This window comes from Megascapheus bottae, chromosome 13, assembly GCF_031878675.1.
Source record: "Megascapheus bottae isolate mThoBot1 chromosome 13, mThoBot2.hap1, whole genome shotgun sequence".
NCBI lineage: Eukaryota > Metazoa > Chordata > Mammalia > Rodentia > Geomyidae > Megascapheus > Megascapheus bottae.
In genome coordinates this window covers 16,871,723-16,896,561 of record NC_143521.1, presented here as the reverse complement: position 1 = coordinate 16,896,561, position 24,839 = coordinate 16,871,723, and the positions used below count along the sequence as shown (strand labels likewise).

General features: G+C 39.5%; 1 protein-coding gene across 6 annotated transcripts in view; it reads right to left on the bottom strand.

The window, feature by feature from the left end:
• The window catches only part of Ccdc158 (coiled-coil domain containing 158), an 82,418-nt gene that overhangs the window by 6,764 nt on the left and 50,815 nt on the right, over positions 1-24,839 (bottom strand). For all 6 annotated transcript variants that reach the window (XM_090343398.1, XM_090343394.1, XM_090343395.1 and 3 more), the window contains 7 exons: positions 22,375-22,533; positions 20,590-20,682; positions 19,787-19,912; positions 7,905-8,065; positions 5,625-5,684; positions 4,139-4,198; positions 2,898-2,965 (listed from right to left, as the gene is read on the bottom strand). In XM_090343398.1, the coding sequence (XP_090199524.1) occupies positions 2,898-2,965; positions 4,139-4,198; positions 5,625-5,684; positions 7,905-8,065; positions 19,787-19,912; positions 20,590-20,682; positions 22,375-22,533 (727 nt within the window). The remainder of the gene's footprint in view (positions 1-2,897; positions 2,966-4,138; positions 4,199-5,624; positions 5,685-7,904; positions 8,066-19,786; positions 19,913-20,589; positions 20,683-22,374; positions 22,534-24,839) is intronic.

The following is a 24,839-nucleotide window of genomic DNA, read 5'->3' as shown; positions in this document are numbered from 1 at the left end:
CAATTCCTAAAAGACTAAACATAGAGCTCCCGTATGACCCAGAAATTCCACTTCTTGGCATTTACCCAATCTTCCTGAAACAAGGACATACTAAAGCCACTACCACATTGCAGCATTATTTACTACAGCAAAGATATGGAACCAACTCAGGTGCCCCCCAGTAGATGACTAGATCAACAAGATCTGGTATTTATATACAATGGAATTCTATGCTGCCATCAGAAAGAATGACATTGCCCCATTCATAAGGAAATGGAAAGACTTGGAAAAAATCATATTAAGTGAAATAAGCCAGACCCAAAGGAACACAGGCTCAATGGTTTCCCTCATTTGTAATAATCAGTACACATGTAGGACTCTCTTAGCAGAGAATTACAATAGCGCAAAACCTAGATATGTAAGGTCCTATAGGATGAGACTAAATGAAAGGAATTCTAGGATATGGAAACAAGAGCTTTATCTTGTGTTATTATTGTTCTTAATGTACTATGTTATTTCTCTTCTCTTTTTTTTTGCTCTTTGGTTAATTTCATATTGTTACTGTATCTGACTTTGTTACCTGGTATATTGTATATATATTTATTTGTTTATTTGAAATAGGAAAGGAAAGGGGGAAAAACAAGATGCCTGGGAGGGGGTAGGGAGAGGGAAATGGGGACAAAAACATGGTAGGGGACATCAGTGTGTGAGAAGTAATGCACCTACTACTTGGCGAATATAACTGTAACCCCTCTATATATTACCCCGACAATTTTATAATAAAACTATGTAACAATTATGCCATAGCTGGAAAGTGTAGTGAACAGAATTAATGTGTTACACAGTAATTTTCACAGTATATGAAAAAATGTAAACTCATTTTTATTAACATAATACAGTCAGGATAGTTACTAATCAATTTTCTGGAGTTATCATTAAGATGTGTAGGACATGTAGGATATATATATATATATATATATATATAATTTACAAACTAGAAAAAATTAACTTCATGTAAATGTGCTTTTCTCAAAGTACTAGTTTTTCTCAAAGTACTAGTTCCTAAAATGGTTAAAATTAAATGCCAAAAATGATTAAAATGGGGCCCGGAGTGTACACTAATTCCATAATTTTTTTTATTGTTATCTGTGGGGCTTGGACCCTGGGCCAGGACATTGTCCCTGAGCTCACTACCCTGGAGTCAAGCCCCACTTCCCATTTTCTTTTTCTTTTTTTTTGGTGGGTCATGGGGCTTGAACTCTGCCTAGGCACTGTCTCTGAGCTCTTTAGCTCAAGGCTACCACCCTACCCTGGAGCTAAGCCTCACTTTCCATTTCTAGAGGTTAATTGGAGATAAGAGTCTCAAGTTCTTTTGTGCTTGGCTGGCTTTGAACCTTGATCCTCAGATCTCAACCTTCTAAGTGGCTAGGATTACAGGCATGAGCTACGTACCAGGCTTTGTGGTTCTTTTATCTCTTCCTTTAGGAGTTATTTTTCACTTTTTTTTTCTTTTTGCTGAGCTGAGGACCAAAAACTCAGAGCCTTGCACTTGCCAGGCAAGTGCTTGTCCACTGAGCTAAATCCCTAACCCTCTTTAGTTTATTTTTTATAGAGACCATCTCATCTCTATCCTTGGAAATGTTATGTAGAAGCACCTGTCTCAAAACATGCTTTTCCTCTCATTTGTTCTGTATTTGTTGTGTATCTGCTTTGTGCACTGGGGGAACCAAATAGTTATAAGACTGAAGTTGTTGGTTTTTATGGCACTGGGGCTTGAACTTAGGATCTGCTGTTTTCTATCCAAGCACTCGACTGCTGAGCCAGGCTTTGAGCTTTCTTTTGTATTTTTTATTTTGAGATACTGTCTTGTGTCCAGTGTGGGTGTAGCTAGACTATGATCTACCTATGCTTCACGTCTTTTGTTGGTGGGATGTCAGACGTGCACCCCAACATCCAGCTTCTTCCATTGACTTTCTGCTTAGGCTGACACTGAATCTCAATTTTCCTGATCTCAGCCTCCTAAGTAGCAAGGATCACAGATGTGAGCTGCTAGCATTTGACAAGATTGTGCAGTGTTGGACTAGCAGAGGGTAATTCACAATGAACAACATAAATTATTAGTAAGCTAAACAGTATGTCAGAAGATAATGTGTAGGCGCTTTTTATTTTGTCTGTTATGAGCTGAACTTAAAGCCTCAGCACTGTATCTGAGCTCTTCAGCAAAAGGTTAGTGATCTACCACTACAGTGTCACTTCCGGTTTTCTAGTGATTAATTAGAGATAAAGAGTCTCATGGACTTTCTGCCTGGGCTGGCTTTGATCTGTGATCCTCAGATCTCAGCCTCTTGAGTAGCTAGGATTACAGGTATGAGCTGTGAACCACTGGTGCCTGGGAAACGTGTGGTTTTAAGAGTGGGAAGGTTGTGATTTTTTTTTTTTTGCCAGTCCCAGGCTTGAGCTCAGGGGATGAGCACTGTTTTTGGGAATTCTCAAGGCTAGAGCTCTACACTTGAGCCACAGCACCACTTCTGGCTTTTTTATGTATATGGTACTGAGGAATCAAACCTGGGTCTTTATGCATGTTAGGCAAGCACTCTACCAGTAGGCCAAACTCCCAGCCAAAGTTGTGATTTTTAAGTAAGCAGTGAGAGTTAAGTCTCACTGGGAAAGTGACATCTGAGGAAATCTATAAAGAAGTTGAGGTGGTTAGCAATGTGTGGGGCACAATGGATGCCAAAGCCTGGCATGCTCAAGAAACAATTTTAGGACAGATAAAGCAGGAGGAATAGAAAATGAGACCAGAGAGTTAATGGCACTCACTGACTACTGTGGTGAATGTGGATTTTGTTTTCATGGAAAGGGGGCGCATGATAGAGTTTTAAACAGAGTCTGTTTCTCTGCTTCCGTTGAGAACTCACCTGCAGATGGGAATGCGAAGCAACTATGTGGATCTTCCAGGTCTCCTGCGTGTAATGTGACTGGATCTCTGGAAGCACAAGAGCAATGTAAAGCTGTTGCACAAACACAGCACTGCAGTATGGGCAGAAGCAAGCCAACACAGGTAAGTGTGATGCCTATATTATCAGCTCAGTGAGGATGACAGTCAGTTATGATGGAATCTCGCTACTTAGGAGGCTAAGTGATCTGAAGATCATTGTCTGAAGATAGCGTGGGCAGGAAAGTCTGTCAGACTATAATAAAGTATAAAAAAGCTAGAAGTTGGGCCAATAGTTTGGCCTAGTGGTAGAGTGCTTGCCTAGCATGTACGGAGGCCCGGGTTTGATTGCTCGGTATCACAGACATAAAAAAATGCCAGAAGTGGTGCTGTGGCTCAAGTGGTAGAGCTCTAGTCTTGAGAAAAACCCAAAGAGTTGCTCAGGCCCTGAGCCCAAGCCCAGGACTGGCAAAAAAGAAATAAATAAAAAGGTCCCAATTTCAAAAAAAGCTGGAAGTGGAGCTAGTGGCACTAGCTTTGAGCCAAATTGCTCAAGGACAGCACCCAAGTCCCAGCCACTTGAGCCACAGCACCACTTCTGGCTTTTTCTCAGTATGTGCTACAGGGGAATGGAACCTAGGGCTTTGTGCATGCTAGGTGAGCACTGTACCACTAGGCTACGCTTCTGGCCCAACTTTTTTTTTTTTTTTTTTTTTTTTGCCAGTCCTGGGCCTTGAACTTAGGGCCTGAGCAATGTCCTTGGGCTTTCTCAAGGCTAGAGCTCTACCCCTTGAGCCACAGCACCGCTTCCAGCTTTTTTCTGTGTATGTGGTACCGAGGAATAGAACCCGGGTCTTCGTGCATGCTAGGCAAGCACTCTACCATTAGGCCAAACTCCTGGCCCCCCAACTTATTTATATTTGTACTGATATCTTAAGAAAAATTAAATAGAAATCATTAATAACTTCTGATATAAAGATGGCTTGCATGTTTCTATTTGTATAAATGATGAAAACAGGAGATAAAATAAGGTTTTCTCCAGCCATTTAGTAAATAAATAGACCTTATGACTGTAAACAACTTGAGCACAGGGCCAGTATTGGTTCTTATACTCTAACGGCCTGGCACAGTGAGTAGCACATTATAGAGAGTTAATGATCTTCTAAATTAATGAACAGTTGTAAGAGGGACACTGTGAAATCTGGGGGTAATGTAGTTTCTTACCTGCTAAGGGTTTCACTTGACTTGCTGCCTTCAGTGGATTCCCTTAATGAGTTGTTGCTTCTGTTGGTAGGATGGGAAAAATTAAACTTTACAATGCTCTTTTCTTGCCAATACAGTAAAAGTTAGTGAGAAAAATAATCTGCCCCTCTTTTTTTGTGTGTGTGCTGGTCCTGGGGCCTGGACACTGTCCTTGAGCTTTCTTGCTCAAGGCTAGCACTTTACCACTTGAGCCACAGTTCTACTTACAAAAGCTATACAAGTCTCACAGATTTTCTTGCTCAGGTTAAGTTCTAGATCTTCATATCTTAGCATCCTGATTAATTTTGATTTATAAACTAGAACTTCCAATGTCTGGTTTCCCCTATCACCCCTCTTTTTGATGCTAGGAACTGAATGCAGTGCATTGTAAGTGTATGCATTACCACTGAGTTATACCCTAGGAGTATTTATTCTCATAAATGGTAAAATTATATCATGCAACAGATAAGATAGATTATAAAGCATAAAGTTTGTGGAAAAAAACCAAAACTTTTTAGCTGAACTTTAATTTTAGACAGATACAGATACGAAAGTGTGAAAATGGATCTCTGTCTTTAGAGGGTGGTATGGAAATGAAATCAGGGAACAAGTCAGAAGATTCTTCGACGCCAGGCTGAAGGTCTCCATGCCTATTGCAAAGCAATGAGGAGCTACTGGAGATTTTTCTTTTTATGGGTCATGGGGCTTGAACTCAGCCTGGGCCTGGGCGCTGTTCCTGAGCTCTTCAGCTCAAGGCTACCACCTCACCCTTGATCCAAGCCCCATTTCCCATTTTCTAGAGATTAATTGGAGATAAGAGTCTCAGGTCCTTTTGTACCATGGCTGGCTTTGAACCTTGATCCTCAGATCTCAGCCTCCTGAGTAGCTAGAATTACAGGCATGAGCCACCACACCCTGCTCTACTGGAGATTTTGAAACAATGGACTCTGTCTTTTGAGATAAAAAATTAAGAGTTAGCATTTTTCACTGGCTAAATGTTGTTCTCATTAGTTGTCTTTTTTATTAATATATATTTATTGTACAAGGGAGGGAGGTTTCATTGTGTTATATAAAAATCATTTTTATTTCTTTGTCAGTCATGGGGCTTGAACTGTGGACCTGGGCATTGTCCTTGAGCTCTTCAGTTCAAGGCTACCAACCTATCCCTTGAGCCACAGCCCCACTTTCACTTCCCATTTTCTGGTGATTAACTGGAGCTAAAAGTCTCACAGTTCTTTAGTGCCCAGCCTGGCTCTGAACTGAGATCCTCAGATCTCAGCCTCCTGAGTAGCTAGGATTACAGGGGTGAGCCGCTGTGCCCAGCTTGAAATCCTTTTTAGAGTCAAACAGCATAGCAGCTTTCCTTTACTGAAGTCAATCTGCTGACTATCCAGATATACTTCTCGAACTGCCAGGCCACATATAAAATTCTTGGAAATTAACCAGATTCAGACTTTCATTTTCTTACCTGTGGCATAGGTCTGCTCTCAGACTTGATTCAGTAATACAATCTCTTACTCTATCATCTCTGTATGGACAAATAAAATTGGTTAATTATATGCAGATTAATGTCTAGACTCTGGATCTTTAAAAAGTATCAAATTGCTCACAAGTATTTTATTTTTCTTTAAGCCACAAGTGTATATTTTATGCCTCCAAGCTAATTTAACCAAGAGCTACCCCTGGAATTCATCAATTTGGATATGGTACCCTCCATGGATTCTTAAGCGTTAAGTTGTTTAGACTTTATCAACAAGGCCATTCATAGGATGACAGAATATTAATTTGAATTTTCTAAGGTATCCAGTTCAACTGAAGCCCATCTCTAGTAGCTGGAGTGATGGAAATTTGAGCCATGTAATCCTGGCACTGATTAGTGCTTTGAACTAGGAGATTCTGTTACTTCTAGCTGTTCCCCTGAGCTTCACAGAAAAAGGTAAGACAATAATTTGTTTTTTCAACCAATACTGAGGCTTGAACTCAGGGTGTGGGCACTGTTCCTGAGCCTCTTTTACTCAGGCTAGCACTTTACAACTTGTGCCACAGAGCCACTTTTTCTGTGCATGTGGTACTGAGGTATCGAATCCAAGGCTTCATGCATGCTAGGCAAGTACTCTACCACTAATCCAGCTTCCCAGCCCACTATGTTGAAATTTACTTATATGCTAATAAACTAATTAAAACTGTTCTGGCTTAAAAAGACACATTATAGTTATAATAAAACAATATTCCTTTATGGAGCAGCCAACAGAATATTTCTGACATTATTTGATTCAGATAATTCAATGTTATAGTAGATAACTCAGTTGTTACTAGTATTTTTCTATTATAACTAATAACATTATTCATAATAATTAGATAAATCCAGATAATATTTTGTCATCTATTCATATATGAAACTAAGCATCTGAAGAAACTGAAGAGTATTTACATATATATGGTATAGCTGGGTGCTGGTGGCTAACATCTGTAATCCCAGCTACTCAAGAGGCTGAGATCTGAAGATTATGGTTTAAAGCCAACTCTGAGCATGAAGGTCTGTTAGACTCTTATCTCTAGTTAACCACCAGAAAACAACAAGTGGAGCTGTTCTTCAAAGTCCTAGAGCACTATCCTTGACTGAAGTGCTGAGAGACAGCTCCCAGGCCCAGAGTTCAAGCCCCATAACCTACAAAAAAAATTGTGTAAGATATAATTTCAGGAAGTATTACTTTAAGATACTTTCCATATAATCAGAAGTGAATATAAAATTGGCCTCAATGCTAAAAATAGATGTATCATACTAAAATAATTTAAGGTAATCTAAGTGACAACACAAAAGAAAATTTGGAAGCATTATTTTGAAAAGAATATGAAGGGGCTGTGAGTTTGGCTTAGTGGTAGAGTGCTTGCCTAGCATGCACAAAGATCTGGGTTCGATTCCTCAGTATCACATACATAAAAAAAAAGGCAGAAGTGATGCTCTGGTTCAAGTGGTAGAGTTCTAGCCTTGAGAAAGCCCAAGAACAGTGCTCAAGCCCAGGACTGGCAAAAACAAAACAAAACAAAACAACAACAACAAAAAAAAATAAAAAAGAATATGAAGACTTCACTGATTTCTGCAGGTATATATACATAGAGAATCTGGTAATCTAGTTGTATTGTTTTAATATCTGCCTTTTTATTAATTTGATGGAATTAATTAATTTGATGAATACATGGGGAACCAGGATCTTTCCTCTTTGTTTATACTAATGTGGTTCTCAGAGTTTTAGCATGTCTACCAATGGACTATGTATTTCAGACAAATCAACCACTTGGACCAGCTTTTTTTGGGGGGGTGGTGGCAGTACTGTGGTTTGAACTCAGGCCCATTTGTAAGGTAGGTGCTCTGAACTTGAGGTATTTCACCAGCACAAATGAACTGTTATGTCTTCTGGGTTTTTTTCCTTTCTGTTTGTTGTTTATGAAATGGGATACATAAACACAGTCCCACCTGTCACAATTTGCTGTTGTGATATCATGGGCAGAAAACTTGCTGGGGATTACAGATTACTATATAATGTAAGGTGAGTAACACCTTGTTCTATTTATGAATAGAAATTTTCTCTTAATGTCAAGTACTTTCTTCTATATAACTCCTCTACTTTGGTATTGCTTTTCTTGGTAACTTCAGGTTCCCTTTGTTTCCCAGAGAGTGACAAATGACAACTTAATGGTGAACCACTTCTGAGAGGAGCTTTCCCATTCTCAGCACAGGCAGTCTTACACAGCCACACTCAAGGCTCCCAGCGAAGGTGTTCTCCCATCATCCTCTGCCTTGCTCAGAGGCACGGCTGGCTCCTCGTTAATCACACTTCTCAACTCTTGTAGAAGCTGTTTCAGGTCTCTTGTTGGATCTTCCTTTAATGTGTTTGCCTTCATAGAGTGCTGAAATAAAACAATGTGCAAAACAATGGCTTAGCTTTTCAGAGTTGTATGTTGTATACTGTATAAAATAAGTCAACTGATAAGCAGAAATTATGATAAGCAGAAAAAAACAAGGAGCAGAAAATTAAAATAACCTGAAATCTTCCTGTGCAGGGATAACCAATCATAACCAATTACTAATCAATAGAAGATTATACCTACATTATATATGCATATACAGAAAAATGTGTGTCATAGCTGAGCGTGGTGGCTCACCCTTGTTATTTTAGCTACGCAGGAGGTTAAGATCTGATGATTGGGGTTCCAAGCCAGCCTAGACACCCAAGTCCATGAGACTCTTATCTCCAATTAGCCACCAGAAAACCAGAACTGGCATTGTGGCTCAAAGGCTAGGGTGGTAGCTTTGAGCTGCAGAGTTCAAGGACAGCACCAGGCCCAGAGTTAAAGTCCCATGACCAACCAAAAAAAAAATGTGTCATATACATATACACTATTATCTTTCATTCTTTAATTTTAATAACACTATAAACATTCTTTCCATGTCATTTTATATTTTCAGCTATATCTAGGCAAAATAATTTTAATTCCTTATTTAAGATTAACCATTCTTTTTGCCTGGGCTTGCCCCAAACTTTGATCCTCTCCCAGCTGGGCTGGAGACTGACACACTTAAAAAAAAAATTTTTTTTTATAGTCTTGGGGTATAAACACAGGGTCTGAGCACTGTCCATGGACTTTCTCAAGGCCAGAGCTCTACCACTTGAGCCTTGAGCTGGCTTCTTCTGTGTATGTGCTACCGAGGAATAGAACCCAGCTCTTTGTGCATGCTAGGCCAGACTTCAGGCCTACTTTTTTTTTTTTTTGGCCAGTCATGAGGCTTGAACTAAGGGCCTGAGTACTGTCTCTGAGCTTTTTAGCTCAGAGGCTAGCACCCTACTACTTTGAGCCACATGGGCATTTCTGATTTTCTAGGTTAACTGGAAGTAAGACTCTCATGGACTATACTGCATGGGCTGCTTTTAAAACATAGTCTTCAGATCTCAGGCTCTTGAGTGGCTAGGATTATAGGTTTGAGCCCCTAGCCCCTGATTCTGATTTACATTTATTAAAGAATTTATTAACATTGATTTTTTTACATCACATTTCAACTGATTTATTTTATTTATTTATTTTTTTGCCAGTCATGGACATGCTAGGCAAGCACTCTACCACTAGGCCAAACCCCCGGCCCTCAACTGATTTACTTTTTTTTTTTTGCCAGTCATGGGCTTGAGCTCAGGGCCTGAGCACTGTCCTTGGACTTTCTCAAGGTTAGAGCTCTACCACTTGAGCCTCAGCACCACTTCCGGCTTTTTTCTATGTATGTGGTACTGAGGAATCGAACCCGGGTCTTCATGCATGCTAGGCAAGCACTTTAACCACTAGGCCAAACTCCCGGCCCCTGATTTACTTTTTAACTCTGAATATTCTGGTATTTTTATTGATCCCATACAAGACTGAGAAGTAAATATACCTGAAAGATACCTATATATCTATGTTTATATATATATACACACACATTTATCATGTATTTAAAATATATAAATGCATTTATCATGCATATGTGTACATACATAATATTAAATATTATATAGACATAAATAAAAATGAAATATCATTTTGCACAGAAGTAGATGGAATTGGGAGGACTTTTTTTTTTTTTTTGCCAGTCCTGGGCTTGAGCTCAGGGCCTGAGCACTGTCCTTGGACTTTCTCAAGGCTAGCACTCTACCACTTGAGCCTTAGCACCATTTCCGACTTTTGTCTATGTATGTGGTACCAAGGAATCGAACCCGGGTCTTCGTGCATGCTAGGCAAGCATTTTAACCACTAGGCCAAACTCCCAGCCCCAAAGGGAGGACATTTTTTTTTTGAGGGTCATGGGGCTTGCATTTGGCCTGGGTGATGTCCCTGAGCTCTACAGCTCAAGGCTTCCGCCCTACCCTTGGGCCTGGGTGCTATCCCTGAGCTCTTCAGCTCAAGGTTACCATCCTACCCTTGAGCCAAGCCCCACTTCTCATTTTCTAGAGGTTAATTGGAGATAAGAGTCTCAGGTCCTTTTGTACTGGGTCTAGTTTTGAACCTAGATCCTCAGATCTCAGACCTCTGAGTAGCTAGGATTACAGGCATGAGCCACAGTGCCTGGCAGAGGGTGAATGATTTTGAAATACATAGCAACTATATATGAAGACAATGTGAAAATTTAATGAAAGTTGTTCATCATTAGGAGGTTGGGGGCAGGAGAAGAGTTAGGTAGGAAAGGATGAAGTATATTGCGTGCATGTATCAAAAACAATGAAACTTGTTGAAACTGTTTTAGGAAGGAGAGAAGAGGATAAGGAGAATGAAGAGGAGATTGATTAGAATACATTGTTTACATATGTGGAAATGTCACAAGAAAATCTACCTCTGTGTAACTATTATATCCTAATTTCACAAAAACAAAATATGAGTTTAAATGAAAGAACTGATATCCAAAATAGCCAAAAACAAAAATAAAATAAAAAACATTAAAAAAATGCTTAAAACTTACTAAGGGGCAGGGACAGGGGGTGTGGCCTAGTGGAAGAGTGTTTGCTTAGCATGCACGAAGACCAGGGTTCAAGTCCCGGTACCCATATATAGAAAAAGCCATAAATGGTGCTGTGGCTCAAGAGGCAGAGCTCTAGCCTTGAGAAAGCCCAAGGACAGTGCTCAGGCCCTGAGTTCAAAAAAATAACCAAGTATCAGCTACCAGCTGGGCTGGAGACTGGCACACTTAAAAAAAATTTTTTTTTTGCTAGTCCTGGGGTATAAACACAGGGCTTGAGCACTGTCCTTGGACTTTCTCAAGGCTAGAGCTCTACCACTTGAGCCTCAGCACCACTTCTGGCTTTTTTCTATGTTATGTGGTGCCAAAAAATCGAACCTGGGTCCTTGTGTATGCTAGGCAGGCACTCTACCACTAGGCCAAACTCCTGGCCCAAGAAAAGCATTTTTTCTGCTTCCCTTACTTCAGAAGGTGATTGATGTCATCTGGAGATTGTTGGAGACTGAGTCACTCTGGAAGCCTGAGGATAAGATAAAATTATGGACTGAGTATTGGAATACTTTGCCACAGACTCTGGTGTGAGCTGGTCAGAAAAGGTGGCTGATGGATGGGAGAGTTTAGCAGCCACCCCACCAAAAGAACTTTAAAAGCTGTGGAGAACTCTGCTGGTAGCTGAGATGCAAAAGGAGGCTGCTCAAGATACTGGCAGATACGAGAGACAGAAGCATAGGAGTCCCTGTGGAGGCACTCACTGAAGGCTTGGGCTTGGCAGTCATTCTAGTGGCCTATGGAGTTGAGTGGTTATGAATAAAATGCCTGGTGAATGTGCCACTGGATGTAGCTTGGATGCTGAACACTTAGACATGGAAGCCCCATCCTCCCTAGCAAGGAGTGACTCCGAAGGCCAAGGTGGTAGCAAACCTTTGAGCCTCCAAGGGCCTCCTCCTTCTTCTATGGGTAGACTGCTGGGAAGGTCAAAGCTCTCCCACCCAGACCTTCTTAAATATGTGATTCCCATAGTCATTTATATCCCCATATATACACTTACACATACATATGCCCACCTATTCCTGTGCATATGTCTATACACCACTGTGGTTCCTCATTCTCTTCGTCTTTTTATTTATTTTTATTTTATTATTATTTTTTTGCCAGTCCTGGGGCTTGAACTCAAGCCTGGGCACTGTCCTTAGACACTTTTTCCTCAAGGCCAGTGCTCTGTCACTTGAACCACAGCACCACTTTTGGCTTTTTTTCTGTGTATATCCTACTGAGGAATCGAACACAGGGCTCTGTGCATGCAAGGCAAGCACACTACTACTAGGCTACGCTCCCAGCCCTCTTCATGTCTTTCAATCAGTATTTATACCTATATATATGCAAACATATACATCTACTTTATATATACATATACATCTTTCTATTTTGGTTTTGGAAATCAAGTTCAGGGTTTTGTCTGCAGTAAACAACTGTTCTAACATGGAGCTACATCTCTAATCCTATAATGAACATTTTATAAAGAAAGTAATTATATAAAGTATTATTGGCAATCAATTTAGAAAATACAGCTGGAGCTAGGAGTTTGGCCTAGTGGTAGAGTGCTTGCATAGTGTGCACGAAGACTCAGGTTTGATTCCTTGGTACCCAATACATAGAAAAAGCTAGAAGTGGGGCTGTGGCTCAAGTGGAAGAGCAGCAAGCACTAGCATTGAGAAAGTCCAAGGACAGTACTCAGGCCCTGAGTCCAAGCTCCAGGACTGGCAAAAAAAAAAAAAAAAGAAAAAGAAAATACAGCTTATTTTTTTGCTGTTTTACATATGTGTGTATATATATGTGTGTTTATGTGTGTATGTATGCATATATATATATATATATACACAGAGAAAGAGAGAGAATGAGCAAGAGAGAGAGACAGAGACAGAGAGAGACAGAGACTTGTTTTGATCATCAAAATCCATGGAATTTCAGAATTGATCTTTCTAGATAACCTTAGAAATTATCTTGTCCAGACTCCTCATTATAAAGAGACAAAAATCACACAACATAATTAACTTACAAAAGATCACACAAATACTCTTTCTGTGCTTCTTACAACCTTAGATGCGTTTTGTTGTGTTTGTGTGGAGAAAAGCTGTAATTTCTATCAACATTAGGTTGCTTAAAAGTTCCTGCTTTAAGGACAACAATCACTCATTATATGGCTTTTGTTTCTATATCCTAAAGGTCCTTTCATTTAACGTCATACTATATGGCCTTATGTATCTAGGTTTTGCTCTATTGCAAATCTCTGCTAGGAGAGACCAAGGTTTCTATTGATTATGACAAATGAGGGAAACCATTGAGACTATGTTCCTTTGAGTCTGGCTTACTTCACTTAATATGATTTTTTCTAAGTCATTCCATTTCCTAACAAATGGGGTAATGTCATTCTTTCTGACAGCAGCATAGAATTCCATTGTGTACAAATACCACATCTTGTTGATCCACTCACCAACTGAGGGGCATCTGGGTTGGTTCCATATCTTTGCTATGGTAAATAGTGCTGCAATGAACATCGTTGTGCTGGTGGATTTAGTCTGTCCTTGTTTCTGGACAATTGGGTAAATGCCTAGTAGTGGAATTGCTGGGTCATAGGGGAGCTCTATGTTTAGTCTTTTGAGGAACTGCCATACTGCTTTCCATAGTGGTTGAATGAGTTTGCACTCCCACCAGCAGTGTAGTAGTGATCCCTCCTGGCCACATCCCCTCCAGCATCTGTTGTTATTAGTTTTCTTTATCCTGGCCATTCTAACTGGAGTGAGGTGGAATCTTAGAGTTGTTTTGATTTGCATTTCTTTTATGACAAGAGATGTTGAGCATTTCTTCATGTGTCTATAGGCCATTTTTGTTTCTTCTTCAGAGAAGACTCTCTTTAAGTCTTTGGCCCATCTTTTAATGGGATGGTTGTTTTTTTGGAGATTAGTTTTGGGGTGATTCAGTTTTTTGAGCTGTTGATATATTTTAGATATGAGGCCTTTGTCTGTTGTGTGGTTGGTGAAGATCTTCTCCCATTCTGTAGGCTTCCTAATTTACTAGCTATGTCCTTTGCCATACAAAAGCTCTGCAGTCTCTTTTGCTATTCCGTGATTATCTCATATTGGTACAGTATCTTACTTTGTTATCTGATATATTGGATATATTTGTATTTGGTCATTTGAAATTGGATAGGGAAGGGGGGAAAACAAGATGAGGGGTGGGGCTGGGGGGGGAGGGAAATGGGGACCAAGACATGAGAAAGGGTATCAATGTATGTGAATTAATGCATCTTCTATCTGGAAAATATAATGTAACCCTTCTATTAATTATAATAAAAAATATATGAAAAAAAAGTTCCTGCTTTACAGGCAGGTGGCTCACGCCTATAATCCTAGCTACTCAGGAGTCTAAGATCTGAGGATCAAGGTTCAAAGCCAGCTTGGGCACAAAAGGACCTGATACTCTTATCTCTACTCAATTTCTAGAGAATGGGAAGTGGGGCTTGGCTCAAGGGTAGGGCCGTAGCTTTGAGCAGAAGAGCTCAGGGACAGTGCCCTAGCCTAGCTCAAGCCCATGACCCACCAAAAAAAAAAAGTTTTATGTGGTTTTTATTTTCAGATTTCATCCTCCTAAGTAGCCAGGATTATAGGTATGAGCCACCACACCAGATAATGTAATTACTAAGTGCATATATAATGAAACATAACAACATAAACTTCAAGATATGGAAACAAGATGTTATTATGTCCTGTATGCAGTTTTTCCCTTTTCTCTTTGTTTTCTGTACCTTGCGTACAGAAATATAAGAATATTTGATCTGTGGGCTAGGAGTATGGCCTAGAGATAGAGTGCTTGCCTAGCATGCACAAAACCCTGAGTATGATTCCTCGATACCACAAATATAGAAAAAGCCAGACATGGTGCTGTGGCTCAAGTGATACAGTGCTAGCCTTGAGAAAGCTTAATAATCGTGCCCAGCCCTGAGTTCAAGCCCCAGGACAGGTGAGAAAAACAAAAGAAAGAAGATTATTTGGTCTGTGGAAGGGAAAGGGAATCATAGAAACAGCAGGACAAAGGATGAATTAAAGCAACATTGATTCTCACTTGACCCTATGCTGGATATGAATCTTACAACTTGGCGGGGAGGAAGGGATAAATGGCAGAAAAGGGATGGGGTAACAGTGTGTAAAAAAAAATACTTATTACCTTATGTATTTAACTGTAACCCATTGCTTATCACCTTTTCAATAAAGATCTAAAAGAAAAGTTCCTGCTTTAGTCTGTAGACTGGGCTCTTTTATTATTATTATGCTAAGACAATATTGGCAAATAAAGGCAGAAAAAGAGGAACTGCTTTGGGATAATGAAGGATTTTAAAAAATGTAGACCAGTTAAGAATGGCTGCTTTAGCCAGGCGCCATGACTCATGCCTGTAATCCTAGTTACTCATGAGGCTTAGATCTGAGGATCTCGGTACAAAGCCAACCTGGGAACCAAAGACTGTGAGACTCACTCTCTCTCTCTCTTTATATATATATATGTATGTATATATATGTATATATATGTATATATATACATATATATATGTATAGAGGGGTTACAGTTATATTCACCAGATAGAAGGTGCATTACTTCCCACGCATTGATACTCTTTCTCTTGGAGACTATAAGACTTTTATCTCCAATTAATCACCAGAAAATGAGAAGTGATGCTGTGGCTCAAGGGGTAAAGTAGTAGCCTTGAGCTGAAGAGCACAAGGACAATACCACAATGGCCCAGAGTTCAAGTCCCAAGACTAACACGCACACACACACACATACACACACAAAGGATGGTTGCTCTGCTAGAGTGGTGACTCATGCCTATAATCCAAGTTACTTAGGAGACTGAGATGTGAGGATCTTGGTTCTAAGCCAGCCTGGGCACTAATTTAAATTTCATGAGACTTTATCTCCATCTTATCTCCAACTAACCACTAGAAAACCAGAAGTGGGGCCGGGAGTGTGGCCTAGTGGTAGAGTGCTTGCCTCGCATGCATGAAGACCCGGGTTCGATTCCTTAGTACCACATACTTAGAAAAAGCCCGAAGTGGTGCTGAGGCTCAAGTGGTAGAGCTCTAGCCTTGGGAAAGTCCAAGGACAGTGCTCAGACCCTGAGCTCAAGCCCAGGACTGGCAAAAAAAAAAAAAAAAAGAAAACCAGAAGTGGTGCTGTGGCTCAAGGGCTTCAGCTCAAGGCTGAAGAGCTCAAACACAATAATGCCCAGGCTCAGTGGCCAACAACAACAGACAAAAAAGAATAGCTGCTCTAAGATTAGACACACCTAACAAGACATCTCAGATTGTACAAGAAATAGTACAGGGTGTGCATATGTTTTGAGACTGCTTGTGTAGGGTGGGTATATTGCTTAGTGGTAGAGTGCTTGCCTAGCATGCATGAAACCCTAGGTTCAATTTCTCAGTACCACCTAAAAGGAAAAAGCTGGAAATGGTGCTGTGGTTCAAGTGGCAGAGTGCTAGCCTTGAGCAAAAGAAGCTCAAAAAAAAAAAAAAAAAAAAAAAAAGAAAAGAAAAGAAAAAAAAAAGAAAAGAAAAGAAAAACAGGGCTGGGAGTTTAGCCTAGTGGTAAAGTGCTTGCCTAGCATGCACGAAGGCCCAGGTTCGATTCCTTGGTACCACATATATACATAGAAAAAAAGCTGGAAGTGGTACTGTGGCTCAAATGGTAGAGCTCTAACCTTGAGAAAAAAAGTCCAAGGAAAGTGCTCAGGCCCTGAGTTCAAGCCCCACGACTGGTGCAAAAAACAAACAAACAAACAAGTAAATATAAATAAATAAATAAAAAATATTAGAAGAAAAAAAGAGTGAGATCGCCTGTGAACTGTACATCTTATTTCAAAGTATGTATGTATGTATGCATGTATTTATTTTTGTTGGTTGTGGGGCTTGAACTCTAGGCCTGAGCTCTTCAGCTCAAGGCTACTGCTCTACCACTTTGAGCCACAGTGCCACTTCCAGTTTTCTGATGGTTAACTGGAGATAAGAGTCTCATAGACTTTTGTGCCCAGGCTGGCTTTGAACTGTGATCCCCAGATCTCAGCCCTCTGAGTAGCTTGTATTATAGTCATGAGCAACCAGGACAGGCTTTAAGTCTTTTAATGGTTACTTTATATAAATAACATTTTTACCCTCTTCAAACTAGTTGATTCTAGGCAGATTGCGAATCTGAGCTCAACCAATCTGAGGAGAGGGGTAGACCAGCTGTTAAGGATAAATTAAAAGCAGCCTGCTTACTCTGTGTGCGTGCTTGCCAGATTTTTGGCTGATAGTGCACACTTCTGTAGAAATAGATTTTGCCTTGCTCTGTTTTTCTATTATTGTGAGTCTGATGGTTTTTGGAGTCTGATTTGCAGGGTTACTTTTAGAAGATAGATGTTAATTCAATTGTTATCAATGTTCATGTTTTGAAAGTAATAGAGTTTTAGAATACTTAAAAAGTATACTTTTTTGTTTTTCCTCTAGCCATTGTCAATTCCAGTGAGAAAGAGAATTATGCTGACCTTCTAATATCATTAATATTTTATTTTATTTATTTACTTACTTATTTAGTCAGTGATGGAGCTTGAGCTCAGGTCCTGAGTGCTGTCCCTGAGTTCTTTTACTCACAGCTAGCACTCTACCACTTGGAAGCTCAGATCTACTTCTTGTTTTCTGGTAGTTAATCAGAGATAAGAGTCACATGGACTTTCCTGTCTTGGCTGGCTTTAAACTGCTATCCTCAGATCTCAGCCTCCTAAGTACCTAGGATTACAGGTGTGAGCCTCCAGCACCAGGAGTATTCTACTTCTTCATAGAACATTCAGTTATTTCTGAATGATAGTTCATTTTCAGTACACACATCTTTTTTTTTTTTTGTGGGTCATGGGGCTTGAACTCTGGGCTCTTCAGCTCAAAGCTACTGCCCTACAACTCCATTTCCCTGTTTTTAGTGATTAATTGGAGATAAGAATGTCATGTTCTTTAGTGCCCGGGCTGTCTTTGTTTTTTTTTTGTTGTTGTTGTTGTTTTTTTGTTTTTTTTTTTTTTTTTGCCAGTCCTGGGCTTTGGCTCAGGGCCTGAGCACTGTCCTTGGACTTTCTCAAGGCTAGAGCTCTACCACTTGAGCCTCAGCACCACTTCCGGTTTTTTTGTATGTATGTGGTACCAAGGAATCGAACCTGGGTCTTTGTGCATGCTAGGCAAGCACTTTAACCAGTAGGCCAAACTCCCAGCCCCCCGGGCTGTCTTTGAACCTGCATCCTCAGATCTCAACCTCCTGAGTAGTTAGGATTATAGGAGTAAGCCACCATGCCCGGCTACTGCACACATTTTTTTTTTCCTGGCCAGTCGTGGGCTTGAGCACTGTCCTTGGGTTTTCTCAAGGCTAGAACTCCACCACTTGAGCCTCAGCACGATTTTTTTTTTTTTTGTGGGTCTTAGGGCTTGAACTCTGGGCCTGGGCATTGTCCTTGAGTTCTTCAATTTAAGACTACCACGCATGGAGCCATAGTCCCAATTCCTGATTTAGTGATGGAGAAAAAAAGTCTCCAAATCTTTAGTGACTGGGTTAGCTTTGAACTGGGATCCTTAAATCTTAGCCTCCTGAGTAGCTAGGATTACAGGTGTAAGTCACCATGCCTGGTTACAAGCCTGAATTTTATAGAGTGCATAGTTTTCCTTGTGCTCTCTAAAAGTATGAAAAGTTACAAAAAGTTTCACAAATTGCTCTATTTTTTTTGTGTGTGTGGGGAGGTCTGTTGTGAGACTTAAACTCTGGGCCTGGGCATTGTCCCTAAGGTCTGCAGCTCAAAACTACCACCTTACCCCTAGAACCACAGCAACACTTCCGGTTTTCTGGTGATTAATTGGAGGTAAGAGTTTTAGGGACTTTTTAGTGCCCAGGCTGGCTTTGAACCCTAATCTTCAGATCTCAGTCTCTTGAGTAGGTAGGATTACAGGTGTGAGCTACCTTGACTGGCTAAGTTACTCTATTTTAACTAAAGGGGAGAAAAATGGCTTATGACTAGTATGCTTACTATAAACAAATATATGAGAAACAATATACAACATATACTTTTCAGCTTGGTAAATACTAGTTGGCCACAGCATTTGAGGTGATGCTTACTTCAGACATCTCAGTGTTTGCTTTGATAAGTGTGATTGTTTTCTTCTGTTGTTTGTTTAATTTTTGGTAGTTCTGAATTTGTACTCAGGACCTGGTGTTTGTTACACACTCTACTGCTTGAGCACTTCCAGTCCTCAACATCTGCTTTGTGTGTGTGTGTGTGTGTGTGTGTGTGTGTGTGTGTGTGTGTGTATATGTTTTTATGTTTTATTGTAATTAATAGAAGGATTACATTATATTCACCAGATAGAAGGTACATTACTTCACAAACATTGATACCCCTTCTCATGTTTTTGTCCCCATTTCCCTCCCCCCAACCCTACCCCTCATCTTGTTTTCCCCCTTCCCTATCTGCTTTCAAATAACCAAATAAGCATATATACAATATATCAGATAACAAGGTAAAATACTGTAATAATATCAACATCTGCTTTGTAATCAGAAAATGTTGGTGATGAAAATAAAAAAAAAAGAATCCTAGCTACTCAGGAGGCTGAGATCTGAGGACAGAGGTTCAAAGCCAGACAGCTGGGTACTAAAGTCCAAGTGCCCAAGAGACTCTAATCTCCAATTAATCACTAGAAGTGGAGCTGTGGCTCCAGGGGTAGGGCAGTAGCCTTGAGCTGAAGAGCTCAAGGACAACACTCAGTCCCAGAGTTCAATTCTCATGGCCGACCAAAAAAAAAAAAAGAAAGAAAAAGAAAAAAACAATTGAATATAATATTATTAAGTAATTTACCTTGATAATTATTGCTAGCATTAATCCAATGAATATTTCAATTTTGCTTTCTCCATAATATATCTAATAGTGTAAAAAGTATTTCACTTATCTGGATTTATAGGAAGATGTTAAGCATAAAATCTAGTAATTAAAATGCCAGTTAGAAATATCTTAATTTTAGTAAACTTTTCTCCAACTTAAAAATACTTACAAATGACATCATTTCCTTACTGGCTTACAACCGTTTACTTACATGTGACAGGAAGCTGCCAGTAGACTGAGAAGATGGCACATTCGAATGAGAACGAGTAACAGATGCTGGCTGGAGAAGGCGTGGTTTCAATGAAGAATTTGAGGTATATCCAGGTCCCTGAAGTTCCTGGTAAAAAAGTATAGATGTAAATAAAATAATTACTAACCTACAACAATAAAGCTTTGCAAAATTAAAATACATTTAAAAATGCAAGTCAACATCCATTATCAAGACTTCAAAATATGTCAGCAATTTTTTTTCTTTTTGCCAGTCCTGGGGCTTGAACTCAGGGCCTGAGCACTGTCTTTGAGCTTTCTAAAGGCCATTTAAGCCACAGCACCACTTCCGGCTTTTTCAGTTATGTGGTAACCAAGGAATCGAACACATTCGTGTTCAGGCTTCCGGCACATTAGGTGAGCACTCTACTACTAGGCTATGCTCCTGGCCTTAATATGTACTATTTTTTAAAAAAATATTTTGTTATGTAGGTTACATTACTGTTGCTATTCCTCTAACAAACCACATATTACTAGTTCTTTGGGTCTTTGCACTCTCTGAACTTGTGTGAGACAAATTTCCCTTGGAGATTCCCAAGGCTTTTGAAACTTGTTAAAGTTGTTTACTGTCAAGTAAGGATAACGTGTGGTGTTTCAACTTGCTATCATAAATAAAAAGGATGGATACAGTATGTAACTATATTTGGATTTTGTAATTGTTAGTATCATGTAATATTGAAAGATAAGAGCACATTAAAAAGGCATTAGCTCTGCTTACACAACTATTTATGATGAAAAATTCCTTACTTTAACATCCAAAGTGTGCTGAAGTTTTAGGCGTACAGACTCTTGCTCTTGGCGTTGTATTATATCTTGACACTCTGCAAACTGCAAAGATGCCTACGATCAAGCAACCATAAGTGATTTATGCGCTACTCTTTATGGACTTTTATTTCATTAACCTGTAAATGTGGAGCTGCTATGTCTTCAAGGACCCCCACTGTCTCCATCAGCATATCACACTGAGGTTACCTGTTTAGTCAGTAAGCTGCAGCTATATGTTTATTCTTTATATACTCAGCAAATACATAGAATTTATAACATTTAATTTGTGGAGGATACTCAAAAGAATGAATGGTGTTGAAAGGGAGTCCCTCTTCCATATTAGTAAAGCATTAGTAAAGTTCATACAGGAATAACAAGTGCAAGGCCAGGAGTTTGACCTAGTGGTAAGAATGCTTGGCCAGCATTCAAGAAGACCTGGGTTGGATTCTTCACTACCACATACATAGAAAATGACAGAAGTGGTGTTGTGGCTCAAGTGGTATAGCTCTAGCCTTGAGAATGCTCAAGGGCAGTGCTCAGGCCCTCAGTTCAAGACCCAGGACTGGCAAAAAATTCAAAAATAATAAATGCAATTATTTGACTTGGTATTACATGTTTAAAAAAAAAAAACAGGGCTTTCATAGTGGGATCACAGATTGTTTTTTTCTAACCTCTTAGAAATGAAGACTTGGATTTAGTAGTTTTAAGCTCCCAGAGTTTCTAGACAACAGGAAGACAAATATCCTAATACATCTCAAGGATAATACAGTTCCATAACCAGTGGAATGTTGTTAAGTTGTAGGATTTTTTTGGGGGGGGGGTTGGTGGGTTTTTTTTGGTCGGTCATGGGACTTGAACTCTGGGCCTGGGCACAGTCCCTGAGCTCTTCAGTGCAAGGCTACTGCCCTACGCCTTGAGCCACAGCACTACGTCTGGTTTTCTGGTGGTTAATTGGAGGTAAGAGTCTCACAGACTTTAGTGCCAAGGCTGGCTTTGAACTGTGGTTCTCAGATCTCAGCTTCCTGAGTAGCTAGGATTACAGGAGTGAACCCAGCAATTAAGCAATTGTGTTTGTTTTTTTTTTTTGTGCCCAGCAATTAAGTTGTGCTTTTTGCCTATACTTTCTGGACCCCTTTTCAGTTTACTGACATTTAAAAGGCTACCTTCCACCTAATGCCAGGCCATTCTTTGATGGTCAGCTGCTCCTGGAAGTGTTCTTGCTTATTGAAAGAACTAAGTACATATGAACAATTTCTTACATTTCTTACATCTTTTTTTTTTTTTGGATTGTGGAGCTTGAACTCTGGACTTGGGCACTGTTCCTGACCTCTTCAGCTCAAGGCTACTGCTCTATCACATTGGGTCACAAGGACACTTCCAGTTTTCTGGTGGTTAATTGGAGATAAGATTCTCAAGGACTTTTGTCCCCTGGCTTGGCTTTGAACCATACTCCTCCAGCTTCCTAAAGTAGCTTAGTATTACAGGTATGAGCTACTGGTGCTGGGCTAAGAATTTCTTACATGTTCTGTCCTACTGTTCCTGTGACTGTGTTAGTCTTAAAAAGGTAATGTAGTAAAAAGTATGCTTCATGGTTATGTTCCTCAAACTCAGAGGAGTCTGCTCTATACAGTATAGTTTCACTGTGTACATTGATATATGATACAGGTTGATGGATTCCTTTCCTAATTACATATACCCTTTATTCAGAACTATTCTATCTAGCTATTATTAGGATGATAATTACCTTATATATTTAGTTTATAATACCTTATCAAGAGCAACTTCCATATTAGCAACCTTATCTTTCAAGCGGCGTTCCTGTGATCGCAGAACTTCTAGTTCTCCAGCCATCTTGTTTTTTTCTGTTGCAACACTGCTCAATTCCTGGCTGAGTTTACACTTCTCTTCTTTTAAAAAATGCTTCTCCTATCATTATAGAGGAGAAAATATCAGAGATAGTCACTGATGTAGATGCTAAGAGGTGATGAGAATATAAAACACTTATTAAAAGACCTTGAAATATACAGGAATTCCATTCTTGAATACTTTTTTTTGTTAAACTTGACATTTGAAATATGATGTAAAAAATCAGGGATACAAGTGTGGAATAAATTCTTTGTGCGGATTCTGAATGTCAGTGACGAATCCACAGAGTTGGTTCTGAGAGAACTTGCAGCAGAAATGAATAAGGTTTTTTTTGTTTTGTTTTGTTTTGCATTTTTTTTATTGTAATTAGTAAAAGGGTTACATGATATTTGCCAGATAGAAGGTGCATTAATTCATGTACATTGATACCCTTTCACATGTCTTGGTACCCATTTCCCTCCCCCCCCACACCCTGAATAAGGTTTTTGACAGCACATTCCACAGTCACCTGAACAAAGCCTTGTAGAATGTAGGGAAGTTAACTAGTCCTGGGGCTTTGCTCCTTCAGCAGGACAGGCAGATTCCTACCTGACTGGGTGGACTGTGGAGCACTTGATCTGCACATGAGGTAATTAATTGATGGTACTTATAGGCACACTACCAATACTTTTGTCCTTTCTGGTAATTACTCTGGTCTACTTTCTGAGTAACTGGCATTTTCTGCACAGTAGTGGGCCTGTTGTCAGCCTTATCTGACTCACTGTTTTATTCTAATGGTTGCACAAGAATGAGTTTCCCATGGGGCCGGGAGTTTGGCCTAGTGGTAGAGTGCTTGCCTAGCATTCATGAAGACCCGGGCTCAATTCCTCGGTACCCCACATACATAGAAAAAAGCCGGAAGTGGTGCTGAGGTTCAAGTGGTAGAGCTCTAGCCTTGAGAAAGCCCAAGGACAGTGCTCAAGCCCTGAGCCAAAGCCCAGGACTGGCAAAAAAAAAAAAAAAGAAAAAAAAAGAATGAGTTTCCCTGTACACAGATAACCTTGTAGTTTATAAATAATAAAGTGTATTTGTTAAAAAAAAAATCCATGTTAATAAAAATCTTTTAATAAAAAGGATCTTATATTAGATACATCTTACTCCTATGCCATTTAACTGCTTCTAAGCTAAAGATGGGAGTTACTAAACTATGCTATTACACATCTACTGCTTTCATCACTATTATTATTTCTTTCTTTAGTCTTAACAAATCTCCTATGAAATCAGCAAAATACTAAATAACGAGGTCATAAAAAGACACTATTTTGGTAAATTAGGATTGAGTAATCACATATTCAATTTTACTGAATTTATTTTAAATGAAAAGAGATTTAAGATGGAGGTATGGCTTAAGTGGTAGAATGCCTGCTTAGTAAGCACAAGGCTCTGGGGTTGAATCCTAATACTGCCAAAAAAATTTAAAGAGAGGTTTAGAAAAAATACATTTACTCAAAAAAATGTTTCATGGCTGAATATTCATTTCACAAATGTCTACATTTGTGATGATAACTTCTTAAAGCATTCAGTACTATCAAGGAAGACTAAACAGTGTTGTAGACTTCCAAAGGCAAAAAAGAGGGTCTGAGAAAAAGAAGGGAAGAAATAGGAACAAACAGGAAATAGGTCAGTTCGTACAATGAGGGGATCCAAAAACACATGTCCACATTTGCTAATACTTAGCTTCAGTCTAAAGTATTCTAGGCTGTACTGTGAGGTAATAAACTAATGAATTGTTTTAACTATCTTACTGTTTTGTGCTTATGCCAGTTGTTTTCTTACCTCATTATAGTCAGATGTTATAAATCTGAAAATGCAAATTTGCCTCAAAATGACTAATAGCAGATAATGTTGGAGTATAATATAAATTTGATGTTTGCTGATAAGCAGTTTCATTCATAGTGTACATTGCGTCAATGCAGAAAACTGTACTACTCTGAATAAAGCTGCCTGGGGATACACAGACACATGCCCAGTCCTCAAATACTATCTGCCAGCTACCTCAATTATAAGCCGCATTAATTCACATTTATGTTATAGAATACCTTCCCTCCACATCTTCTCAATAACACACAAATGTAATCCTCTGTGTATAAACATCACGTCTTTTCCAAGATTAAGAGTCACTTATTTGGGCTGAGAGTGTGGTCTAGCAGTAGAGTGCTTGCCTAGCATTCATGAAGCCCTGGGTTTGATTCCTTAGAACTACATACACAGAAAAAGCCAGAAGTGGTTCTGTGGCTCAAATGGCAGAGTGATAAGCCTTGAGCAAAACTGCTCAAGGACAGTGCCCAAGTCCAGAGTTTAAGCCCCAGGAGTGGCAAAAAAAAAAA